The sequence below is a fragment of the Motacilla alba genome, chromosome 1A (assembly GCF_015832195.1).
Source record: "Motacilla alba alba isolate MOTALB_02 chromosome 1A, Motacilla_alba_V1.0_pri, whole genome shotgun sequence".
In the NCBI taxonomy this organism is placed as follows: Eukaryota; Metazoa; Chordata; class Aves; order Passeriformes; family Motacillidae; genus Motacilla; species Motacilla alba.
Window position 1 is genome coordinate 61625243 of NC_052031.1, and position 27142 is coordinate 61652384.

Below are 27142 nucleotides of genomic sequence, written 5' to 3' on the forward strand. Positions count from 1 at the left end.
AAGAGAAAAAAAACAAACCCACAAAGTTTAAGGAATGCGTGTGCAATTAAAACCCAGAGTAAATTATAATAATAATAAAATAATAATCATAACAACCATACAATAAAATAACATTATCTTTCCTTTTCATGACATAAGCAGCATGACGCTCTCACTCCCGAACTGGTGAGAGAGGAGAGGAATGCAAGAGAGAGAGCAGGGCTTTATTTTCCTGCCTCAGATGAAAGGGGACATGTCTTTCCAAAACAAGAACGGGGGTAAGGTGCATAGACTGCTGGGAGATTGCATCCTCATCTACAGTATATTGAGCTGGAATGAAGGACAGGCAGGAGAAGAAAACTGTGCAAGAGTAGCCCAGGAACCAGAGCTAGCAACCAGGAAGGTTATTTGGTGGTTTGCCAGAAGACAATAGTCTTGTTGAACAGCCTATGCATAGCAGGATCCCTTTGTCTTCCAGGCCAGCCAAGCACTTACCACAAAACAATATATTTGTGCTTGTCGTTCTGTCAGCTTTTCCAACCTGAGAGAGCCTCCTTCCTCACTGCCACTCAGGGAACCCATCCCTCACCACCCTGCCAACAAACCTGCTATTTTCCAGCATCTTGCAAAACACCTGACTACTTCATGCTCTAGTTACAAGGAAATGTAGAGTGGAACTGAGCAGCCCCATAGACTTCAGCTTTCACAGAAACGTTCTTCCAAACTCCTTTCTCTCCTTCCTCCTCAGGACATCCACTAGCATGATGGTACTGATGCACCAGTGCAAGTGCCATTACCAGGGAAACTCCCTGCTGAACCAAACCAATGACAGGAAAGGCGTTCTTTAGAAAACTGTTGTAAAACAAAACAACTGTGTAGCATTTCTTGGTGTGGAGGACCAACCTATTCTCCAGTTCCAGGGTCACTCTGCCATTGCAGGCAGTTTTCCGGGGTGTAGGTGAAAAGAGAGCAGGGGAGGCACACAGTGTCACAGCTATGTTAGAGTGGGTAAGGCTCTATGTATTACAATACTCTTTTCACTTAAGAAACCTGAGATTGACTCTCTCAACTGGATTTTCTCATGCTTGCTTTGGGACTCCAGCCCTTTCCTGACCCTTTCTCATCAACAGCCACAGTGAGAGATGTTGGCAACAACTAGTGTTTCCCCCTATCAAGGACTAAATTTTTGTTCCCATTTCAGACACATGACCAGGACAACCTGATGATGAGGGTGGACACTGTCCTCCCACTCCATCGAGAACATCGGCAAACAGCAGAATGAGAATTCAGTTTCCAGGGAGGAAACCTGCTATTTCAACAGGACAGAAACAGACCAGTCCACAAATGAGTCCCCAAACCCTCTGGGTCCTCACAACCGACCTGGTTGCTTCTAGCCCATCCAGTGCTTGACAAAACACCCAGTTATATGCACTTCTGACCCCAACGAGCCACCCCAACACCTCGCCAAGTGAGCTACGATTGATGACGTGGATAAAAAACCCAACATCACCAGCAGGAGAAAATCGGCAGTAACAACATTCCCCCCCACCCCCCCCAAAAAAAAAAGAAAAAAAAAAGAAGAAGAAGAAAAAGAAAGAAAAAGAGCTGAGAGTAAATTCCAACTAGCCTCAGTCAGTTTCTAGGAGTACCAGTGGAAGTAAACCCTTAAACCGCGTCTGTAGTTTGGTAAGGCACTACGAGGGAATGATGTAAAACTAAGACTGTGACAGTTGTAATGGCTGTGCTGAGGAACACATCACAGAGAGAAGGCAGCATCTGCACTCACACACACGCACACACACACACACACCTGGACAATCACATTGTTACATGCCTATGTTATATCACTTTTCTTTGTGCAATCACATTGAGGAATAGTCTATTGGTATCGTTGAAGTTCAACACAAAAGAGTAAAAAGGGGTATGACCTGTATAGTGCTACATTCTACCGGGGCTGGGGGCAGGAGGTTGGGGGCAGCTAAAATGTCTCCTCCTATACTAAAATGGCTAGGGATTGAAAAGGAACACTTCCAGAAAAACAAAACAAAACAAAACAAAAACCCTAAAAAAATGCAACTGAAATCTAACATACATTATTAGAGATCTTGTTTAGGAATAGCATTTCTCAGGGATTTATCCAGTGTGTTCAAGAAGAGGGAGAAACACTCCCATTGCTTCTGCTCTCAACCAGTGCTGCATGGCCTGTTTTGCCCAGGTGTGTTTAAGTGTCGCAGTGTTAGGCCCAAATTTAGAGCACTGGGACAACGTTTTGTCCTCCACCCTCAGTCTCCCTTACCCACTTTTTTCTGTTAAAAATCCCCCCAAACCTATATTCTGGGATACAAAACTGCTGTATAAACCCTTTGAAATGCTGGATAAATCCCTAATCCATATACCTACAGGATTAAAAACCTAATGGATTTCATTTTAGGTGTTCTGGACAACAAATTTCTAAATGTAGCTCACTATTGGATGAAAATAACCTTTAAAAGTCTGTTGGTGAAGTTCTTCAAAAGACAGGACCCGCTGGAGGGTCCTTCTCCTTCTCTCTTTCTCTCTAGTTTGGTGCAGAATGGTTGGGTTTTTTTTGTGGTTTATTTTTTTTCTGTTCTTTTTTTCCATTTTCTTTTTTTTTTTTCTAAATAAAAATTGTAGAATTGGTTTTCCCCCTTCTTTCCTCTTTTTCTTTTCTTCCTAAAGTCTCCTTCGTTCAAGTTTCACACGAGCCTCCCATTGCATTGTTAGTTTGTCATGTTCTTCAATACAAAAGCGGCTGCCTCACTCCCCCCGGGCTGGGTGCGTCTCTCGCTCTTTATTCCAGTGTTTAGATGTAAGGGTACTGGTTGACCTTGGTGGGGCTCAGTGGGTATCCAGTGTAGACTGTGGAGGCTGGAGAAGCACTGATATAGGTCTGATGGGCAAACTGAGCCTGGTACTGGCTCGGGTGGATGGTGGGCGAGGGCAGGACACGCGGGCCCATGCTGACGGGGACCTGGTGGACGATGCTGGCGGGGTAGGTGGTGTGCTGCACCGCGTGCCGGGCGGAGCCTTGCGAGGCCACCAGGTGCGCGACGGTGCCCGTGGAGCCCAGGGCGGCGGGGGCGGTGTATGTGTACAGGTGGGGCTGGGTGGGCAGGTGAGCAGCGGCAGCCGCGGCCAGGTGGGGATGAACCGTACCGTGGCTGGGGCTATTGTGCGGGAAAGAGTACGGGGCCTGAGCTATTGTTGGAGTGATGTAGGCTTGCTGTCTCCGGTGACTCCCTGTGCGGTCAGTCGAGATGTGCTGCTGGCCCTGGATAAAGACAGCAACAGTGATAGGTGGTTACAAGACAAGAGATGGCTCTTTACCTCCTCAGTAGTGTCTGGGAGCCTCCCTGCAACACCAGGACAACCTCAGAAAAGTCTCCTGAGCTCCTCCTGACACCCTCAGCATCGCCAGTCCTCCCTTAGAAATAAGTGACATCAGTGGGTTCCTCACAAGCCCAGGAAAACCCTATAGTTACATACATTGACCAAAACGACCCTCAGAAGGTAAGCAAGTCCCCCAGTTTGAGCTACAACCTGCTGACACAGCTACCAAAAGACACAAACTTGGAGGCCCAGCTCCCAGGAACATCTTCCTCAAGTCCAGTTGCTCAGGCAACAAGTGGTTTTTGTTGGTGAACTCTCTGATGACAAATTGTGGTCTACACATAGCTCAGGGGAACGAGATTGTCTAACTATGCCTGGAACAGGCAATTTATTTCTGTTTAGTTTGGCTATTTGCAGTTAATGATTTCCTTGGTTAGTAAAAATAAACATGTTATTTTTTAAAGAGAAAACTCTCAGCTTGATTAGATCCTGCAGGTGCCTGGTGCCCTCATTGTCCTTAGCTAAAATTACTTGAGCGCAGGAAACTTCTAGCAGTGGGAAGGGATGAATGTACTTTTTTTTCCAGGGATTTTTTAAGTTGCTTTCTTGCATTGCACAAAAATGTAGGAAGTTTTCCCAGTCATTGTAGCCAGAGTATTAAATTACCAATAAAGCAGGAATTAGAAGACAAGAAGGAAAATGCTCCATGCTATTTCCTTCTGTTCTTCCAAACCTCTTCATCCATTTTGTAAGCACTCTCTGTGCCGTTACTGTGGAAATATGGTAGCCACACACCTCCCCAAATCTTGCAAAGACCATCTTGTCCACTTCCTCCATTTTCACACACTTTTATTTAAAATTTATTCACATTTTAAAATTTCCTCTGCATATTGAAGGAGAACAGACATTCTTCTCCACCAAGTTATTTTTCTTTTTAAAAAAACAGTTCTGCTAATATCCAGCTCTGGATGCATACCAGCACTGTCCTCTGAGCTCTCCACTTTCCCCTCTTGAAACACCGGTAACTGAGCTCTAACTTCCCTACTCTTCTCAACTCACCTCAGGGAAGAGAGAGGCCCCAGGTACAGAATGTGAAAAGGGCATTATTTCCTGCAGCTCCTGGGAAGCTCCCTGAGAATTCTGATCACACACTGGGAAACGTCTCAAGAGCTGCATGCTGCCAAGAAATGGGATTTATCCAGATCTCAGCCCAGCTTTATCACAGGATGGATCAAACTCATTACATGAGGTCACCTACATATAGAGAGGCTCTGGTTTGCCTTGTCCCACTTGATGGGGACTTCTCTCCTAGTCCCACAGCCAGGCTTATGCACTCTCTTCACTTGGAAGATATTCTCCCCACAGCTACTTACAGCTAAGGAGAATTCAGTCCTTCCTACATGCTCCTGCTCCATTCCTTTGTGGCTCAGTCACTGCATTTCCCCTCTCATGTTATTCCCACTCACTCTATTAGACCATCAGGCTTCAGAACACACAGAAGAGTACCCCCAGTCCACTCAGGGGTGTGATCTGCACTACCTCTGCTGCCTGAGCTGGAAGATCAAGGTCTGCAGTCAAGTAGAAATAAGTTGACCAAACTAAACACGGAGTCCAACTGTCACTAAACTGGAACAGGACAGCTCATGATGGAGGAGTGGTAGGTAATAGCTGGATGATGCACCACCAAAATCAGTCTTGTTTGACTTACCTGACTTAGATTTAGAGGCTGCTGCTGCTGGAAATGTGCTCCTGGTCGCTGCTGCCTATAGGCAACGGCTCCAGACGAGCTCCCTGAAGAGTGACCGCTGGTGGAGGTCACGGTGCTGGAGGACTTGGACTTGTAGGAGGATGAGTGGTGACTGGTGGTGACTGTGCCAGGAAAGGAAACACATTTGTAGCTTACATGACATTGTTTAATTGCTCACCCTACCTTTTCCTCACTGAGTCTCCTCCAGAGTGGCTTTTGGGAGGAGACATGCAACAGAAGCAGGTTAAGAAAACTGTTTCTCTCAATTAACAGAATACCTCAGAGTAGGGCTTGATATACACGACAGGCCTGCTATCCTAGAGGCAGACAAACAGACCTGATTAACTGGACCCAAAGCAGGTATGGAGCAGGCTTTATAGATCCTTCAGAACCATGAGACAATGTTCTGCCAGCAGAACTGTACAACGCAGATACAAATCCCAAGGAGAGGAAGGAAAGTATGGTGTGCACAGCTTAAAAAAGCCCTGGCTTGCCTAACATCAGGTGAGTGGGAAGGGAGGGAGAAGGAGCTGGTGGGGAGCTCGTCCTTCGAGCCTTTGTGTTCACCAGCAGTGCATCCAAAGCAAGGACAGCCAAGTAGCTCAAAGCCAACGGCTTCGGGCCAGACTTCCACCATAAAGCCCTTTTCAACACATCACACTATCTAGCATTGCAGAGGTTCTGAATGAGCAAACCTCATCAGTCCACAGTGAAGATCCCAGGGAAATGTTCTCCCCAGAAACGTCAACAAGTTTGGATGAAAATTCACGTTTTTAATCTCTTACCCGTTTTAACGAAAGCCTACGGAAAGGCAAGGCAGCAAAGGTTCACACTTGCATTTGAGTGCCTTTCATGTCAAATGCTGAGCTAAAGGCTGCATTCTGTTCTTGGGTTTGTACAGACCTAACTGGGACCGACACTTGACCCACGACTCCTGAGTGAACCAGGGCACATAAATAATGCAAAACGGCTACCCAGAGCAGATGTGTCACTTGAGAGAAGTGCAGGAGCACAGTTTCTTTGGAAAACAAACCAACCAAACAAACAAAATGAAACTGAACAATGAGATTCTTCCAAGATAAATCATTTATTTCTTACTAATTTTCTTGACGGAAGAGGTGCAATTTACCTGGTGCCAGGCTATCGCACTCTACCAACACCTCACTGGCCTGGGTTTTCAGTGGTGGCACGATGATCGTTCGGGGGTTCCCACTGCAGTGAGTCTCTGGAACCCCTTTGGTGTCGTAGCTGTTCCCATTATTCTGCCCTGTGCGATGTTGCACGGCGTAAGGGCTGTTGTTGCTGGAGGAATCGGAGTAGGGGGAGTCATGCACGGTGACACAGCTGATGACATTCTTCCTTTGCTTGGACAAGGTGCTGCAACACAAGAAGACAAGTGGAAAGAGTGAACGGGCAATGATCAACTTTACACCATTAGAAGGCTCTGCCTGTGGCAGACGAGCTCCCTAAGTACAAAGCACAGCCTTCAGTCCTCTGCCGGAGAGAGGCTGCTTAAGCCAAATCCTGGGCTTCAAAACTCCCTTGTTACTATTCCAGGAAAGCCTTCATGGAGGTCAAGGAGTGAGTAAGATGTTGTGGATAGATCTTATACTCACACTGCTTAGAATAGCACTGAACCAGACTGCCAGATTTATTTTCAGACTGCTTTTTATGTATGTGTGCAGTAGAAGCCCAGCAGTTATACTATGCTTTGTTGCAAGTCTCACCACCCACACAAAAACGTGGCGGTTTTTCCCAGCCTTTGAGCAATGACTTAATAATAGATGCTATGACTTTTCATGCTTAAATTCCATGAATCTACAAAACACACACCATTCTATTTACTAAGATGGTACAATGGACACATATTCTCAATAAGCATTTGAAAACGAGGAACAAATGAGAAAGAAATGAACAAAGTATGCAATGCTTTTGATTTTCTTCCATTTCTCTGAACAGGCTCTGGGTCTCCTGATTCTAGTGTAGACTGTCAAGGTCCTGTTGCAACTAATCTATCTATGACATCAAAAAAGTGATTAAAAAGGCATATCAACACTTCCAAGATTAGTGCTGGAAGTTCATTAGACTAGACTGCATGAGTACGATTGGGATTTGCTCAGGCTATTGTGTCTAATTATTCCTCCTGGTTTCTCCTTCCTGTTATGAGCTTGTTTAGGGAGAAAAAGAGAGAGTGAGAAAGAGGAGGGAGGAAGGGGGATGGTGAAGATTTGCTTAAATGGCTCACATCCTTGACAGTGCACAGACCTTGACTACAGAAAATAGCTGTTATGTTTCACTGATTGCATTATGTTGTTATGGCAACTGAAGTTTTTAAAATGATGAAAAGAAATGGATAGCACATAAAAAGCTAAGTAATTAGGCTTAATGGTGGAAACAGCCCCAACAGGAACAGAAATGCCATGGAGAAGGAGGAATCTTAACTTCATGAGTGTGCACTTTAAACAGAGAGAGATCCCTTTCCCACGGAGCGTCCTCTCCATTTTCTCAGTCTGGCTAGTCCAGTCCAGGGAACAGCTGATTAATCTGGTCTCAGTCTGTGATGGAGCTGTTTGTTCCCTGGTCTCAGCACCACTTCTTTCCCAAAGGAAGGTGTAGCAGACACTGAGAACAGTTTCCTTCCAAGGACATTGTTTACCTTATTTATTTTTCACAGTCCTAAAGGAGCACTGGTGGGTTCCCTTCAACTTGACCATCCCCAAAGTCTCTCTGTCAGCATTCACAACCTGCAACTCACCCCCTGTATCCCAAGACTCAGGGCTGGAAATCTATTTCCTTTTCCCTTTAAACACCTTGGGTTGCTGCATTCGCAAACAAGTTCCCATCACACAGATGTTCCCTGGGCTATCATCACAGGGTCCTGGTGTGCCCCGAGGAGGACAAAAGACCACGTTGTTCTACTCATAGTGAAAAACATGTTTCAAGAGGTCCTGCCATCCTAAAAGATTGTAACTTGAAACAGGGCAGACAATAGAAAAGGAGAGGGAGCTATTGCACAGCAGCTGGAAAGAAATCCTTCCAGGGGCAGGGATGGATTGACAAGGAAAATGTACAACAGCAAACCCTCATATTCTGTCTTTTCACAAGGAGCTGGAGAGCACTGGATTAGAAATGGAAAGAGCAGCAGTGCATCTTAGATGGACAATGACTGTGTGTGAAGAAAGATGTAGCAGTTTGGATATGCTGCTATGAAAGAAGAATATTAAGCCAATAAAAATGACTAATATTGCATCAATATTCCCCTCTCCATCAGTAGAAAGGCCTGTAATCACACATTTATGAGTATCCACGCTGCTTGCCCTTTGCAGCTACCCTTGGCTGCCAGTTGGGAAGAGAGATATATTCTTTATCTCTGACAGTTATTACATTTTATAAAGAAAAATCAAGTCACTAAAGAGTTTTCTGACAACTGATAAGGTCTAACTGTTCTTTTACAGTCCCTTCCTGATCTAAGTGGCTGAGCTGCTGAACTGGAAATACTTGCTCTCAGCTGACAATTGACATGAGAAGGTTGAGTCGTAGAACTGGAAGGGTAATTTTCTGTGTAATCTGTGCTATTTATTGTTTTAGTACGGGCATATTTTTCACCAGTTTGATTGAGGGCTTGTCAAAGCAGGGACCATGGGATCTTTCTCCTTTGAAGTGTTAAAGCTCCTTGGTTACAATAAAAAATTCAAGTATAACTGTTTGATTAAATAAGTAAGTGACCCCAAACCCAAACCTTTCCAGAGAAAGGGACCATATCAGGGTATTAACTCCTTTCATGGATGGGAATCTGAAAAGGACCAGAGCTGTGGTCCTGCCGGGCCTTATGCAAGTGCTCAGCACTGCTAAGATGTGTCATTTCCCAAAGTCAACTGGACTATTCCTGTAACAGAGCTAAAGCCCATGGGTAAATATTTGCAGGATTAGGGCCCAAGTGATCAGCCTCTCGATTCAGCAGGCTGCATCATTTCAAGCACATGAGGAGTCCCACCGAAAGCAGCTGGATTTCTGTCTCTAGGAAAGGTAACAACTGTGGTGAATGTTACAGGAGGCAGAGAAGTCCTCAGTCTGGACTAATCACACATGCCTAGGGCTCAGCACCTGCTGTACCAGAGCCCACCCCAGAGATTAAGGGTGGGAATTTCAAAAACATCAAAGGCCCAACTCATGCTGAAAATTGGTTGATTCACAGGCTTAAAGATACACTTTAATCCAAAATGGAGGCTTTTGAAAATTCAGCCCAGCAGTTAGCATTCCCCCTACTCTAGGTCTTCTTGGTAGCCAGCAGCTTTCCCCCTTCCAGCTCCCTCTCAGCTGCTCTTCCCACCTTGCAGTAACCCAGGAGTTATCTGTGTGAGGCCCAGGCTGATGGATCGCCTTCCCTGCTCACAAACTATCAGGACTGAGAGCTTTTACCTGTTGACACAGCACTTGCCTACTCAGCAAGCTTACTGTATTCCTATAACTCAGCCACAGCTTTTGGGGATGTTTGTGCTTACACTGAAAAATACTATTAAAAGTCTTGTCCCCTTCCTATTAAGCTCTCTCCAAGCCTGGTAATTGCTTTCCCTCCTGCATGCACAGAAGCAGCAGCAAATGTGATTTAGTAGGTTGGAGAGTTGGTCTGTGGTCCTGGGCAGCTCACGTGCCTGCCTGCATTGTGTGGGAAGGTGTATTTTAATTCTCCAGAGGAAGGAGGAGGGAAGACTGGTGAAGTGGCAGCATCTATCCACACAGAATGAAAAGCACAGAGCCAGGTTGGATTTTTAACCCTTACTGCCAGGGTTTGTGTCCCCCCTTTTGGAGGGACACAGATAAAATGAACATTGCTTTGTACGTTTATTTTTAGTTCGTGAGTAGTATCCCATTCCCACCTGGTCCTAAAGAGCTTATCCTCAAACTTGGACCCAAACCAGTTCATGTCTGTCCAATGTGCAGACACAGAGCATGACCGTTCCTTTTAAGTAGAAGCAGGGTTTGGAGATGGCTCTCTAACATTAACCACCCTCTTGAGTACCCAGCAGAGATGGATGAGGGTCCCTATTCCCTCCAGCAAGGAGAAGCCTGATAGAGGAAAAGGAAGGAAGACAGTCCATGCACAGGCACCTTGCAAGAAACTAAGGTGGTCACCTGAGATACTGTTACTGGAAAGGTGCTGAAGACAGATGTTGAGAACAAGAAGTGAGTAGAAATGAAGCAAAGGAAGATACTAAACAAGGTGCTAAAACAATGCTGAATCCACCTCAGTAGCCAAAGGCAAGGACAGAGACAACAACTCCTGAGATGATTTTTACTTGCTGAAGGCCCAGCCCAAAAGCTTGGTATGCAGCAGCATTGTAGGAACAGGATCTTTTTTTTCCCTGAATACCTTGAGTTACAGCAGAATCAGAGAAAAACCAAATGGTGTCTAGTGGGAGCAATTCTTCAGCACATGGTTCACTCCAAGAACTACAAACCTTTCAGTGCTGCTGACACCGTAGCAAGAGAGCCTTTTAGCTCTCAAGGTCACCAGCGTTTGGGGATGAAGGCAGCCGTAGTACAACTGTACCTTTGAACTGGTGTGCATATGCACTAGGGCATGTTAGCTTTACCTCACATTACAAAAACTCTGTTCTAGGTCTCTGAAAACTTAATGACATGCAACCCTTTTAGTTTGCTGCTTCAGAATAATCCACCTATTCTAGTCAGCCAACAAAAACTCACACTACAACTGCAATCAGTCTCCTCATGTTGAAATCTTATGCCATGCATAGCTCAGTGTTGGGAACGTGCCCCCTCTCTTCAGCTCAACCTCCATCCTGACCTGTTAATCTGCTCTCACCTTCTTTGTGAATTTCTGAATGGTAAGAAATATTTATCAAGTACTAAACTGAGGCCATTTTATTAGGCTATACAGCATGTGCCGTTGCTATTTAAGTCATATAAACTGAATTGCTGAGCAGGTTGTAAAGGTCCTGCTGCTGAAGGTCTGCTGACAGAGCTACTGTCTATTTCTGTAATTTTAAGTATTAGCTGTATGTCGGTGTCTTCTGGAGATGGAAGGCAGCAATCTCTTAACCAAATGACTGTGGTTAGTCAATGCATTGCTATGCAGAGTCAGTGCATTACTATGCACAGCAGAACACAGCCACAATAGGCTAGATGTCAAAAGAGAATTACAAATGGTGTTTTGCTCCTCACACATGCACATCAGCAAGTTGACAAAAACACCTGGTTTGTGCCTGCCAGCAATTTCTGTGTGTAAGTCTTCTGAAGTGGGCTCCACCACCACTGCACTACGACGTGAACAAGGTGAATAAAAACTTATGCTCTGTTACAGCAGTGAGACTCACACAGAAACTACACCACAGAGCTTCCTGTCTTAAGAGGGAGGGAAAAACCCCATAAGCCCACAAGGATTTTTCCCAGTGAAGATGGTCAATGAGGCAGTTCCTCAGTATGCCAACACAACAGCAGTGGTCAGTCTGCCTTGTGCAGAAATATAGTGATTGCTGTCAGGATCCCATGGAAAACCAAGCTGGAGTGATGTTACCTGTGACACCAGCACAGGCAGTGGGGAACTGAGGGGCTCTCCTGCCTCTTTGGAAGCATCCTCAAAGTCACCCAGCTGAAGGCCATCCTTGTATTGTTTCAAGGAGAGTCGTGTTTTCCTTGGCTGCTGCACGCACTGCTTGGAGGGGAGATCATCTGGGCATGTCACAACAGCTACATCCACTCCCCTTTTTTCCACCCCTTCTTCCTGCCGTGCTCTGCAATGTATGGATGCAGAAATATCCCTCATTGGACCACCAGTGCAGCCCAGTGCATGCCTCCCCAGGACCTTGTGTGCTCTCCCTTGCTGCCACAGTTCCAAGATGCCTTTGTGCCTCTCTGTTCCGTGTCTCAGCTCTTGCTTTCTCTCCACTTCTAAGCTTCAGAAATATTTAATCAAGGGAGGATTTACATTTTAACCAGTGCAGCAGGTGAAGGTGCATGCTGGGGAGCAGTTAACCCCTACTTTGTGCTACTAGCTGCGTGTGTGCTCCAACCACTGCAACAGTGCTTGCACTATCAGTCAGCTGCCCTGTCCACTAGACTTTTTTGCAAGAGCAAGTAGAGAAACTAAAAAGGAGTAAATTTTTAAAAACAAGTATCAATCTGCTTTCTGTCTCACTCTCTTCACAGTGCTTTACAAGTAATGGTTAGACCTAGTATCTTCCATTCAGAATAAATAACAGTTGGAGTTATTATCTTACAGCACAGTAGTGAAAGTCTCTTTGCCCTATGAAATCTCTCTGTAAAGTATTCTGAGCTGAGAGTGTACAAGCTCATTAAACAAAAAGGGTGACAGAATTGTTTCCTGTTCTTATAATGCTCTTTATAAGCCAATCATTCCCCTGCTGTTCTGTAGGACAGAACAAAATATCACATGCAAAACTTTGTGAGCAGCAGAAACCAGGTAAAAACACTTCCATTTGGTAAAAATGTTCCCTTTTTATTTTGACCATTCCAATTTAATTTTCCTATTATTTGCTTACATTTTGAAGGATCAAAACCCTTCTCTAAACCAGAAAGGAGAAGTCTGCTACTTAATTAGTTAATTTCCTGGCACTTTCTTCCCTTAAACAAAGGTCAAAACTTTTTGTAGTTTTGAAGCTCTTCCAGATTTCACTGTGTTCAGGGTATTACTAGAAAAAACCTCAATGTAGCCAGCAAGAATGCCTTGTTTTTGATTAAATGACTTTTCTAACCAGGAATTTGCCCCCTGAAAATCTCTGGCCATCTCTGTGAAGATAGGCCCTGCTGAACTGCAGCTGAGGTTCCTCCTTGGTGACTGTGCCTTAGGCACAGGGCTGGGGCCCAGTAGATGGCCCCCTTTGACAAGGCTCCACCGAGCAGGTCTTCCAGAGCTCTTCTCATGCCTCCTCCCCTGCACCTCTACCCAACAGGAGCCCAACATTTTGAGATGACTATCGATTTTATAAAGATTACACCAAGCTACAGTCACCAACACTGCAAAATGAAAAATGTGCTGTCCTGCCTTCCTGATCAGCTGGTATTTCATAAACACATAGTACTTCCTACCCTTCAGCAGGAAAAGGAAAATCTTACCCATATTACAATTTTTCAGATTTTTCTTTCACCAATAAAAAATGTGCATTCCCTGTACGAGAAAAGCTCTGTCTGCTTCTGTGGTATTACAGAAAGGCTTTTCTGTCCGAGTAAATCCAAGCTGTAGGGCTCCTTTACTGCATCAGCAGTACCATATTTTAGCAACATTACCAGTACTTCTTAAACTGAGACTGACGAACTCTTACATCTTCAAAGGATCTACTACTTCTCACAACCAATCTCTCTTCACTGAGGAATCAATAAAATAAACATTTTTAGTCTCATGGGTCAAAGGGCAATTTCTAGCCCCAGAAGAAGTAAAAGAAAGAGGTGCTGTAGCAAATTCAGGAGCTGATTCAATGACAGGGAAGGTAATGCAAAGTTACCACTGCTATCAGTAAGATGTGATCAGGCAACTACCTTTGACCTGTCAAATGCCATTTGATTTCTGTATTCTAACCTAGAAAAGCTAATGTTTCTAGGATGTGAAAAATAGCACGTTTCAAGTGATTCCTTGAAATTTTCACCCCCACACTGCAGCCATTACCCAATATGGTAATATTTGCATATATGAGCCAGATAATGCATTCTTTGCATGGTTTCATTTTCTACTCAGATCCTGAACCTTTGGGCCCTGATTACATTAAGCACATACTTCACTGTCACTCCCATTTTTCTTGGAGCCAAAAAAATAGCCAAGAAAACTTAGAGGCATTTTCCTGAATGAGACAAACTTTCAATGAGTAAGACTTCAGCTTCAGCAGGGACAAAGTTCATTGGCATTAAATGCTGATACAGCTTCCTTGACTGGAAGTTACACTCTCACTCCAGCTGAGAATCTGGTCTTACATCTACCCATGTCAAAAGGTACCGAGCATATTGATTTTGCTCTCCTGGAGACTTTAACCAAAAAAATTCTCATTCTGACCATGCTGTTTTCCACCTGTGTCTCTACCTCTGATTCACCATTTGCTCTGGTTACATCTGCAGAGGAAATTTAACTCACTCATGTCCATGCAAACTGTCTCTATGTGGCTCAGAAATTAAATCTAGCTCTTAAGCTCTGGCCTTTCTGGAATGCTGGCACCCTGGCACTCTATAGATATGCCATATGGATACAAAAAGTAGCCAGGGATCTGATCCCAGGCAGGAACGTGTCCGGAATATGCTTTAGTCATATCAAAGCCAGTTTGTTTATGTATGTCTGGCTCCCAGGACAACTTTCCAAGCCCTTCAGCAGACTCAAATCTTTTAATACATCAAACTCCCAACTCAGGTTCTAGATGTGTTCCTGAACTTTGCTCTGTCTATCTTTCTGGAGAGCTGCTGAGCAAAGAAACCAGTCAGATGGCAGCAAAGTTGAAGCAGAGAAGACAACCATTAGCTGAAGTGGCTGCAGTGTCCCAGCTCTTTCCTTCGCCCCTCTCTGGACCCAAGAATGACACCCAGATGGTAAGCTGAAGGATTTGCATATAATGTCCCAAAGCATGGAATCAGCACTATGGGTAAACATGCTTTAAAAGAGCTCCCATGACCCTTGAGTTTTCAGCACCTCTTTTGTCTTGCCCTTCCTTTTCCAGAAGAGCCCTGGAAGTAGGGGCTCCTTATTTATAGTCCCCCTGACTTTCACACTTCATGCAACTCTTTCTGGAAACATGCTTTCTTCCCTCATCTAAGCAAGGAATGTAGCAGCAATTTTTAATTTTTTTTAAAGTGAAATATGTTACACTGTCCTGTGAACCACTGCATTCATGGCAAGGCTGACTGTGAGAGGCACTGAGCCCTTGCTGCCCAGTGGTGTTCACCAGCACAGAGAGAGGAATGGGAAGTAGTCGTGGCTGCTTCCCATGCTGAAATTCCAGCCTGAATCATATGGCTTTTCTTTACAGATATTTAGCTCCTGGAGGCCAAATGTGTCGCATCTGCTCTGTGCACATTTGCAAGCTTCACTTATCACCACACTGCAAAGATGCAGAGATACAGAGAGGTATCTCTGGTGATTAAAGGAAAATCTGCCATGGAGTGTGCTCTAAAAAAGTAAAAAAATAATCCTCCCTCGACAACACTGGAAGGAAAAGGTTAAAAGTTTCCTATCTCAGTTACCACTATAGAGATGGTATAATTATTCAGCTGCTTGCAAAGCTACTTCTCTACATCTTATAAAGCAGAGCGACGTCTTGTGACTGGCATCAGATGGGAAAACCAGAGCACTTGCACGTGATGAAAGGTGCTGAAAGGACAATCCAAGAAAATGAAGTTCTTTCTGATCCACAAGGGATGATCAACAATGGCAGCAGTCCTGGGCCGTGCTGTTCACTTGGAGGAGTTAATTCTCTGAGGAGCAAACTCAGCCCACACTTTCTAGCCTCATCTATGCCTCTCTGCAGAGTCAGACAGAAAGCAGTTTTTGCCACTTTTACTATAGTTCAAGGATATTTTGGCAAAAAAAATCAAGACTGAGCAACTCTCTTGCAATATATTTATCATTATTGAGTATTTATGACAGAACCACTGTTTTTGAGAGCTTTTAAAAGACAACATGGAAGAAACATATGGTATATGTCATTTAATGCTCTTTACAGATGCCTGGATCACTAAGAAAGACAAAAGGCAAATTTAAGGTCCCTTTCTTCCAAGCCCTTCTTTCTGTCCTTGTTTTAAACAGATGTCTAACTTACAGACTCATCCCCACAGGCTATCTAAAGTCTTCTTTCCACAAAAAGGAGACAGAGAAAACTGCTCTTTCCTCTTACAGATGAGAGACTATGGTAAGGAGAGACAACTGCACTTCCCCAAGGTAACACAGCAGATGTACAGCACAGAAGGGAGCATCACCTGAATCTGTAGAGTCCTCAGCTAGTCATTTTCCTCGCAAATCAAAGACAACTTGGCTGATGAGACGCAAACATAGCCCCTGGAACCACTTCTATGCCCCTCTCTCCTTCTCCTGCACACAGAGAAGAGCAGAGAACTACTGCTCACCTGGTGGGTGCATGCTTTTGCTCTTCCTCTTCGTCCGTGTCGCTGCTGATGGTGATGACGCTGACGGCGGGGCTGGGGGTGTCGGGGATGACGATCGTCTGCCGCTGCCGCTCCCGCGTGCTGCTGCTGCCCACGTCGCCCCAGCCGCACGTGAGCGAGGTGCTGCAGGCAGGGCTGGTGTGCACCATGGCACAGCGGGGAGGGGTGTTCTCCTTCACTCGTTTCGACCGCTGGGGCGAGCTGATGGACTGGGAGGATGAAACTTCATAGGTGGATGCATTGCTGGAAAAGGGGAAAAGTATTAGTTGGTTAAAACTCTGCCCGTTGCCATGGTTTGTGAGTCCTGGTCTCTGATTCTGTAGCACTGATTTATGGAGCCTAGGAAAACTGCAAAATTGGCACAGTCGCTTCTTCAGAAAAGACAGAGCCATGCATCCTTATTCATCTAATTGGCTGAAAAGTAGTTTCTTTTAATAAAAAAATTCAAATTTGTTTTCCCTGGAAATTTCCAGATAAGAACTGCTGCCTCTCAGGAGTTTGCAGTGGGACGGTAAAGGCCAGCCACAAAGCCCAGACATACAGAACAAAGGCAGGCACAGCATGGCTGACACAGGAGGAAGAATCACCTAAATGATAATTCCTTCCTCCTGCATGGATGCATCATGACCAGACACTTTTTGGACAGAAAAAAACAGAGGTAAAATTTGAATTTTTTGTGGAAAACTACAAACACTTATCAGGAAAACTGCTTTTTTAAACAGAAATTAATTGCTGTTTAAGAATCTTTTTTCAATGAACACTTCCTGCTCAATACTTTATCCTCTAGGACAGTGGTGTCCCATGGATGAGAGCAGGCAGATGGAAGGACATATACTCAGTTTCATTCCTGTGTGAAGCAGAATACAACATATATAAATCAGAAAGAAATAAACAATATATTTATTACACAGTAGAGAAATATTCCCAGTCTTCCTACGTCAGCTTCCCTGCCTGACCAGTTGGAAAAGTGGCACTTGGATCAGGGATCCAAACACAAAACTATCAGCCAAACAGTGCAGTGTGGGTCTACAGATGGGGTTATTTACCAAAGCACACTGACTAAAGCCCATTTCACTCATTTCCCACACTTCCTTTCTTGGTCGTGGTTTTTTTTTTGCTATTGCAGAACATCTGGAGATTCAAAAAGGAAGAAAACCCCAAAGTTCTGGTTTTGTTTTACTGTGGGGCCTGGGCTGCATGTTCAGCCTGGCCCGAAAGCTAACAAAAGGAATAGGTGGCATCCATCAAAAGGAAGTCACCCTGGCAGTATATCACACTACACCAACTTACACAGGCTCTTTTGCATAACAAATGGCTGCACAGTAGCATTCAAAGTGCTTTCTGAATACCAATGAGCAGCGTGGAGTACCCTCCTCTCCAAAGGAGCATGGTTCCTCATTTGGCACAAAAACAGTCACAGTCAATGAAGCTGTAGAAACCCTTGCTCTGAGAGTGCCCCATTCCTCCTGGACACAGCCACCCCACCCTAAAGTGACAGGAGAGGGGAGGCCCTGCACAGGCACACTGGCTGCAACAGGCACTCTCTTTTGCTGGCTAGCTGGGGACAGAGCTGCCTCTCAATGTTATGAATAGACTAAGACAGCTGGAGCCCACCCAAAGTAAATCCAACATTAGAGAGCAGATAAATGGGAAGGATTTAAATAGTGGCCTCTTAACTTGAGTTGAACTGGTTGTGAACTCAGAGCCACTCTGGCACCAGTCCAGTCACCCAGGAAAACCACAAGCTCAAGCTTTTGCCACTGCACAAGTGGTGACCCATTTTGGTTCTCTCCCCTGCACTGTTCTGTGTTTTTTCTTTTAAAAAAGAAGTGTGTTAGTTGCACAGCCCTGAGGACCTTCTCCAGAGCAGCTGTACATACATCTTGAAGAGCCTTGTCCTCTGGACAGGATTGCAGCACTTTGACAGGCACTGCAACCATCCTACCATCCAAGCTGCGCAAGAAACCCCAGAGTTTCTCCTCCTTCCAGAGCCAAATGGTCCTACTGAGAGATGACAGATGCTAAGGACTGCTCTGTATGAGATATCCTTATAAAATGCTCCCTGTTTTATGCTGCCATAATTGCAATAAGGCCAAGGTATAATAATGGGTTATTGGTGTGGACTGTTGAAGACAAGGACTAACAGCCTATGCTAAGAGCTAGAGAGCTCAGGCGGCCTAAAGCCACCCCAGTCCTCCACTACCCATGGCAGTAATGCTCAGAAGACTGCCATCACCCCACTGCTTTTGAAAGGGCAGATCTTGTGTGCGCACATCAGGTGCACGCTCCTGAAGATGCAGCCTCCTCAAGGTGCATATGCTGCACCTCAGGACTGCTTCTTCTAGAGGATGTGGGAAGAAAAGGTCTGGCAACCGGGCACTGCGTAACAGTGACTGAGAATATGGTTATGCTTTTAAATCATCATGACTACAAGGCTCTGGGTAATTGCAGCAGTGTAACAAGCTGTATGAACAGGGCCTGAGCCTCCCACTGTGCATCTTCTCCAGCCACTAACTCCTACACAAAATGATGCTCACTAGGTATAAAACACCCCTGACTACCTCCTGGGTACCAAAGAGATGAGGCAGCAAAGAGCCCCATCACGGAATGTGTGATCCAATCTCTCACGGGCTGTGGAACTAAACCTGTTTAGCCCCATGGGTGTCAGCGAGCACCTCTCTTGCCAGCACGCCGGCGTGGCGGGGCCACGGTTGGAGGGAGCCAGGCTGGGAGCCCCGGCACTCACCGTGGAGCCGACTGGTGCTGCTTGCTCTTCCTGGCGGAGGCAGCGGCAGGTGGCTGGCGCATGACGTGAGCGACGCCCACGTTGACGGGCTGGGCGGCGGGCAGGGCCACGTGGCTGGCCAGCAGCGTGGGCTGCTGCATGATGGGGTTGTAGTGGCTGCCGTGGGCGTGCGTGTTCCTGCACAGCGGGGACACAGGCACACGTTGAGAATGCAACCAGCGGCTGCTCAGCAGGCTCCTCCACACAGCCTCCCACCACCCTTCACTGAGGTGCCCTCTCCTCCAGGGCCTGTTGGGTTCCCAGCCTCCCCAGGATGGAGCGTTTTCCCCAGAAACAGACTGAAGGAGAGGTGTGGCACAGCGTTCCACTCCAAGGCCATGGAGCAGAGAAGTCTCTCACAGCAGTCACACAGTGGTGTCACAAGCTGCCACCTTTGTCCCCTCAGCCCTGTAGCCTAGCAAGACCCCAGCCCTCATGGCTCCTCCAGCACCTGTGAGTACTTCAGGGCTCCTCCAAGCATCCCCAGTTTACCTCCAGTCTGCCAGCGGCTGGGTGCCTGCCATGGACTCCGGGATGACGGTGGCGTGCTGGACAGAAGTGTGGGTGGCCACCCCGGTCAGCTGCTGCCAGGCAGGAGGGAGCAGGATCTGCTGAGTGCCACTGGGCCATGCTTGCTGTCAGACAGAGGGAAAGCAATTCCTTAGCAAAAGGCATCGAGCACTGAACATGAGCGATGGCCCACACTCAGCTGGGGCCTTTAATAGTGATCATGGTCATGCTACACAGCTCTTACCACCTTTCAGTCACAAAAGACAAACACTGTTAGGAAACCACAGTATAAACAGGAATAGTTATAAATATAGAGAATGCAAAGGAGGGGGCAACAGAATCCTTGCCATACAAAGCAGCAGCTGTGTTTTAGGTTAAACAGGGAATGGAAGGAATCAAAACTTGTTGGCATTTTTAACCAAACATCAAATTTTTTAGCACCTTCTAATTTTGACTCTCCAGATCAGCTGGACGGACACTATGGCTCCGTTGTTAATTTCCCCTTTCTACAGCCAGCTTACTTTCTCAAGTAATGCACACCTACACATTGCATACCTGTCCTCTCCATGTTTTCCCCCCTCTTAGAGAGGGGAAAATCTCTGCCCTTTCAGTAGAGCCATCATTCTGCTACACAATCACCCCTCCAGCTGTGCTGCTGCAGGCATGACTCAGGTTGTCCTGCTCCAGTGACTCCATGCAAGTCAGATGATTGTTTTTTGGGAAACTTTCTTAGCTATGTGCTGCCCGAATGTGGCTCTGGCAACTTTTTGCTGCTGGGCTGAGGAACTCAGGGGTACCAACTGCAGCCCACCTTAGTCCCAACCTGCACTACTCTACTGGACCTGTGTTGTGTTATCTCACTGCTCTAAGGAGGCTAAATTTGAGGGAAGGCTTCTTCCAGGCATGCATTTATCCCCTTCCCCACCCTCACAAGCATCATGTTAACTGTCCACATGATTCCCTCCTATCCCCCAGTAACACAAACTCCAAAACGATCCACCCTGCAAAAACCATTTTTTCCCAATTCTACTCCTAAGTTTGATCATCTTGTAACTGTTTGGGTTGCTGAGTTACATGAAAAGGCTGCTATAAGTGAGGCCTCTCGGCAACATCTGCAAAGGATGGAGAGTCGCAAGGCTCCTGAGAGCCCTTCATCTAGGGAGCCACAGCCATGGACTGGTGATGCTTGGAGAAGGTAAAAGGATGAGGCAAAGGCACAAAAAGATCAGGGAGGAAAAAAGCCTTCTTATTATTCTCTTTTCTTTTTTTACTTCAGCTTTGCTTTAAAGGAGGAGACTGAACTACTGTTGAAGTCAATCCCAGGGGACTACCTGGATTTACTTGCAGACAAAACTGCTTCCTCCCTTTTCAGGAAGGGAATGGAACAAATCTAAGCTCCTTGTCCGACTGCAGTGCATAAATTTAGATGCAGTGTCAGGGCCTAGGCACAAATTCCTCACTTATTAGGTAAGGACCACTGAATCATTTAATCTGCAGATAAGACTTGTCTAGGCTGATCCACCAGCACTGTGTGCTGTGCTTACACATAGAAGACTTGTCCTGGCAGCTGCAGCCTGTTCCCAGTCAGTGCATTACTATGAAATTTTGGTGGGGTGGTGAAGCAATGCTCTGGCCCTTCTCCTCAGGAGCTGGTGGGTCCCCTGGAGGGACCAAGATTGTACTCTGGACATAGAGCAGGAACAACTAATGGAATAACCTTTTGAAAGCCAGTGGCAGGACCTCTGTAGGAAGTGTTGTTGGGAAGGAGTTAAAAGGAGAGAAAATCAAGAATCCAGGGTGTAATTCAAGGGCAGGGGACAGTTCTGGGTCACACCATGGAAGCCTGCTGGAAAACTGTGCAGCTTTGCTTCTTTTGAGATCTGAAGCTGCAGTGAGCTGTGAGTAAAGACAGGATCAGTCTCCTTTCACTGGCCTCTGTGCATACAATATGTGGACCACACTTGTTTGAGAGGATGAAAAGAGACCCAGAGAAGTTACAAACAAGTTACTTTAGCCACTGACCCTGCATCTTGCAGGCTGCTTGCTCTGCCTTGCACTGCCTAGCTCCATGCCACAGGCTGCAGACACACACCTGCCAGACATGATGCTCAAGCTTTGTCAGTGCCTCCTGCCCTGGATCTCTCTGTCCCTCATCTGGGACATCTGGTCTTGTACAAAATGCACAAGGAGAACTGGATGCCAGCTGCACTGGGATGCAGTAAGGCTTTACCAGCCACAGGCATTCTGAGGAGTGCAAACACAGAAACCTGTGCCATGTGCTGGGCACGTGGGGAGAAAGCCTGACAGCACTCCACAGTTCTGGGAGCACAAGGAGCAGCACCATGCCTCATCAGTGGGACAAATAAAGCAGGGGACAGACAGAAGCGGGCTCTGGAGGCGCTGCACTCTCTGCTGGGGCCAGTCCCTCTCGCAGTCACAGCAGTTGCATGACCCAGGCTGAAGAGCATTAGATAAGCAGCTGTGCATGAGAGGAACAGCTCTCTGCCGGGAGAGAGACACGCAGCCGCCAAGATCAGATGTGACTACAATGCATCACAAAGAAGCTGTGTTTTTCCATTCAGGAAACTGGAATTGGGTACAGATTTGTTTATCAGACCAGCTGCTCAGCCCGAACCGAGCGAGGCCCACGGACACCAGATGCCACTGGCATCAATCAGAGCACCCTGCCATCAGAGACAGCTCGCACTTCTCATTGCGCGAGACAGACAGGCACAGCAACAGGCACATCTCCTCTCTTTTATTACATCAAAAATTAAAAATCTCTGCAAATGAGGAGTGTTTCTCAGAAACAGCCAGAATCCCCCTTTGGAAGTGACAGTGGATGAAATGTCAGTAGAAAGTATGAAATGGGATGCCCATGAAACAGGTGTTCACATGGCAGAGGCAGCACTGAAATCAATAACCTGTGGGCAGCAGGGTGCTCAGAAGGAGCTTTACTACCAAACATTCCTCACTTGCATAGAGCCCAGCAAAGCCACCACAAGAAGAAAAAAGGAGCAGGAGGTACTGAGATCCTTCAGGATCCTGCTGTCTTTGAGATGTTTCAGATCCAACCCTCACCCCTTCAAGCCCCACAGGAGGCCTGGCAGAATGATGGGGGCATGTAAAGCTAGCTCGGTGACCTCCTTCACTCACTGCCTTGGCTGACTTCTTGCACAAGCAAGAACTGCCAGCCACTGAGCCTGCACAGACTGCTCCTTGCTTTGCCATGGCTTTTGTTTCCCTGCCTCTTAGGCTCTTCTTTCCCGCCAAACAAGGGAGGTGGCCCATGTCAGTTGTTACAACAGGCTGTAGCAGAGATTGGTTTGATGTTTTAGACAGCTCTCTGACAAAGGCTCTGCTATTGGGAAGGGGCAGGGCTGATGGAAATCACAGAGGCTGCAAGTTGCATTTTGATCTGTCCTCACCAGATAAGCGTGACTGGCAGCTGGCAAAGGAAGGCAAGAGCACCAACAGTCTTACTCCAGCAGTGCAACACACAGGCATAAACCCTGAAGTCTGCTGGTCCCTGACTGCATATGAACATGCTGGCATGGCAGATCAAACAAGCCTGAGACAGAGACGTGCCTTTGTAACTAGCTGGTCATCTTTTCCAGCTTGCACAACTTAGTTTTAAGTATACTAGCTGTTTTTTTCCCCTGTCTGGTGTCAGCAGAGGCACCATGGTGCTAGCTCAAAAACAGTTGAGGCAGATTCACTGAAGCCTGCACAAGGAGGAATGAACTGCTCCTCTGGTTTGAGGAGCTGCTGAGGTACCCCTTGAGGATGTGCATGTAATCAGTAATACCCATTCCTGTTTGTTTTTTTTTTTTTTTTGTTTTTTTTTTTTAGGAGGAACCATGCTTTTCCTGTGAGAACATTTCAGAGAATTGTGCCAATAAGAACTGCTGACAAGGAGAGCTTCTTCAGTGTGGGGCCCTTGCCTCTGCCTCCTACATCTCTCATACCTCACGAGCAGAGGTCCTCTTAAAACAGAATGGTGAAAACTTAAAAGTGTGAAATGTATTTATCAGCAGCATGCAATTCAGCAGTCCAACTCCTGGCTGCAAACTATCCCCAGGATTTTGAGTTCAGGAGGATGCAGGAGGTTATTAGAGGTTCCTTCTCAGCAGAGGCCTGACACTGCTTTCCCTGAGGCTTTCCCACTGATTTCAGTAGAAAAGCAGAAAGAAAAAGGGTTTTTCCAGTGGCTTTTGCAACTCTGACATAGTCTTTAAGCTGAAAAATGAGCTGGGGGAGATTTTGACATTTCAGAGAAAGCTGCAGACCCGTATACAGTTGCCCAAGTCTCCAAACCGCACCACAGAAGGCCCTCAGAGAAAGCTTCCCTCCACAGCCTCCAACAGCTAAACAACACAGCAAATACCTGCTGAGCTGGGTGCCTTTAGAATTCCTTACCTGTGCGAGGAGTCCTGGCTGGATCTGAAGAGGCTGGGCCCCAGGAGCCTGAGTGACAATGGGAACGGCGTTCTCCATCCGAACCGAGTACCCAGCGTGCTTCGAAGGGGAGGCTTGTAACCCTGTTCCACCAGCACAGAAGGGACAGCATAAGCCACCAGCAGCACTGCCAGGAACAGGGGCTGGCTCTCAGAGGAGCCTAAAGGCACTCGCTGATGTCCACTTAAATTGCAATGTTTAGTCCCTCTGAATAATCAGCTATCAGAGTGCCACCTGTTCCACTCTGGCCCAAAGGTGTCCATCAAATGTTCACAAACATGATATGGGTATAAGGGTGCAGAGAAGACATTTCCAAAGGCAATAAGGGATCAGCTGAGTTTGTATTTTAGGGTACCTCAAGCGCATGGAAAATATTTCAATACAATGTGCACAGGCAGAAAAAGAAAACAGGGGAGTGAACGGCTTCTCTTCCCCATATTCTTTGGTTTAACAACAAGAAATGGTCTTTATCAGCCAAAAGCCATTGTTATATGAGAATGCTCTCTTTACACCAAAGTGGGATAGGAATCCAGAACTCCATACTCCCTCAGCCTTGATGGGGACAGATGATTTTCTCTAGCACAGTTGCTTGGGACTCCTATTTGAAAAGCCCTAGCATACCCCAAACTCCAGTCACCGCTGGCTGAGCCCCACATTAGCCTGACTGAGCCCCACATTAGCCTGACTGAGCTGGAGGAAGCTTCTCTCTCCAGCACCTCAGTGCATGGCACAGCCTGTGCTGCCTCCTCTACTTTGGAGCCTTCTCAAAGCCGCAAGCTGAGGGATGGTCGCTTACATACTCCACTTCTGAAGTCAAACCCTTGAGATGCATTTTAACTACGCTGAAGAGGTCTAGCTAAACTTCTCTAGTTCAAAAGAGCTTTGATAATCTTGCAGAACATTTAACAAGTGCCTGGAGACTAATGCACAGACAGGCTTGTAGAAATGAAGAGCAGAAGTTGCACCAGCTGAACTGAGGTCTATTTAGACCACTTCCTACAGACACTTGGCAAGTTTTCCCAAATTGCTACAGCATGTAAAGTTAACAGAAGGACAAGTGGTTAAAACTGAGCATCTCCCAAGTTGTCTGACAATAGTTCCTACCACTAGTATACACAGGCAGAGCTGTTTGCAGCAGGGCTAGAGCTGAGGGAATTGTCCTCATAAATGGTCATGGCATCTGTTATGGGGGAGAACCCTCATATCCACCAGCACCACATTCCCTGCTGCATTACCCTCCCAAGTTCCCCTTTTAGCAATGGAGTCACTGAGAAGTGACAGTATGACCCATTACACACATGTGTACTGATTTACTGGTATTGTGTGGGAATTTACCAAAGTATGGCAGAAGAGCCTTAAACTTTGTTCAGGGCAAAGAATGACAAGTACCACATATTCTCCCCCAGCCCCTTCTCAGTATCAGCTGCCTCCAACTCAGAATATTCGAGGTGCCTGCAAGATCCTCTGCCAATGCAAACACAACCTCGCTGCCGTGATTTATTAGGCCAGCCCTTTTTCCTGCGATATGACCTGCACTGAGGAAACTCATTTCCAACAAGAGCTGGACGAAGCAGCAGGCCAAGGCCTGGCGAGGCTGTCACTTACCTTGGAAGCCTGGTGGGCAGACGATGAGGGCTTGCTGTAAGGGGTCTGGCCGGGCACAGATCTGCGCTGTTCCCGTCTGCAGGGGCATGCTCCGCTGGGCCACCGCAGCCATGGACGCCGCTGAGGGCTGGTAGAGTGCAGATTGGTAATTTAGTATGGAGACCTCAGGGTTGGCTAAGGAAATAGTGGCACTGGAGGAGGTGGGAGCCAGGTTGGTGGTCTAAAGGAATGACGGGAATTAAAACAAAAAACAAACAAAAAAATGAGGGAGATGGGTAGGCTGGAAGAAGCAAAATCCAAAAAAATAATAAAGTAAAGTAGTGTAAGAGAAAATAAAAACCAAACCAAAACAGCAAACAAGGGGTAGAACAGGACACTGAGGAGTAAAGAGACAAGGGCAGTGCTGGGGGAAGGATCACAATCTGCCCGAGTGTGCCACTGCTGTACCATGCCATGGGACCTCCGGCCACACGGCACTGCTTATACTGCCCAGAGACACAGCACATTTCCCTACAGCAGAACTGCAGCCCCATTTCTCACCCAACTGGCTCCGATTTGCAGCATGAGGAAGATGGGCTCAGAAAATGTTGCTATCCACAAATCACATTGCTCACTCGTCATGTGCATAGCTCTGGAAGCTACTCACATTTCTTAGGTAAAATAGACTCAGCACCTCCACGCCCTGTGAAATCTCATCCTGAGAGGGAAAATCCATTCTGGCCTTTCCCCTTCCGATACCTTGTATCTAACATGGCACATGCCCCTTGAATTATGCTTGGAATTTGAAGTAATCAGAAGGCATAACAGGAGGTAATGCTAATACTTGCAAAGTCCAAACTTTACTTGAATTGCCTTTAAAATCTCTTAGAGCAGAAACTCCATGTGGGGATGTTTCAAAGCCAAGAAAATCAGCCCAGGGTTCTGCAAAAATCTAGAAATCTGAAGGCTTTTTATTTTTATTTGGACTGAGTCTAAAAGTTGCAGGTAACTAAACAGCTCTGCCACTGCTCCAGATAGATGTTCTTAGCATGCATGACTAGAGAGCCAGACACTACCAGACCAGAGCCCATCCTTCCCCTTTGTCCAAACATGCCAGCAACACTGCTGGAGATAGGTCAGACAACACTCTCACATGGTGAATGTATGAACCCAGGAGGAGGCTTTGACCAAGGTGCAGGAGAGAGCAGACTAAGCATTTTGCACTGCACTGGTTGCCACTGGACTTATGCTGCACTGCCACAGCCACAGCCATGAAGGATGTGACAACAAAATATTTCCTCCTTCTCCTCATCTCCTCTCAGTGCAGGGGCTGTGAAGTGCAATCTGCTCTCCTGTGCTGCACACTGAGCAGCAACCACAGCAGCTCCCATACTTGTAATCCCAGAAGCCATAACTGGAAGGAGGCATTCCCCAGATATTTTGCAGAGACAGGAAACAAAAGAAAGCCAAGACAAGTGGTATGTTGAAGAGAATTGTGAAAGGCTTAGACCTTGTTCATATGAAAAACTCTTTCTGGATATATTTCTGCCAATTCTTCTAGGAACATTTGGCATACTGGTTCTGCTCAGAACACACACGCCTTATGAGAATTC

At 46.4% G+C, this 27142-nt stretch overlaps 1 protein-coding gene across 2 annotated transcripts in view; it reads right to left on the minus strand.

Moving 5' to 3' along the window:
• Positions 1-2588: 2588 nt before the first annotated feature.
• Positions 2589-27142, minus strand: part of HIPK2 (homeodomain interacting protein kinase 2) — a 126506-nt gene continuing 101952 nt past the window's right edge. Inside the window, exons 8-15 of one of the 2 annotated variants that reach the window (XM_038155490.1) lie at positions 25551-25677; positions 23907-24028; positions 19470-19612; positions 18939-19115; positions 16154-16435; positions 6207-6454; positions 5039-5199; positions 2589-3271 (exon numbers count right to left, since the gene is read on the minus strand). In XM_038155490.1, the coding sequence (XP_038011418.1) occupies positions 2804-3271; positions 5039-5199; positions 6207-6454; positions 16154-16435; positions 18939-19115; positions 19470-19612; positions 23907-24028; positions 25551-25677 (1728 nt within the window). In that variant the 3' untranslated portion in view covers positions 2589-2803. Of the gene's footprint in view, positions 3272-5038; positions 5200-6206; positions 6455-16153; positions 16436-18938; positions 19116-19469; positions 19613-23906; positions 24029-25550; positions 25771-27142 lie in introns of both variants that reach the window. The other variant, XM_038155489.1, reaches the window with a different exon arrangement.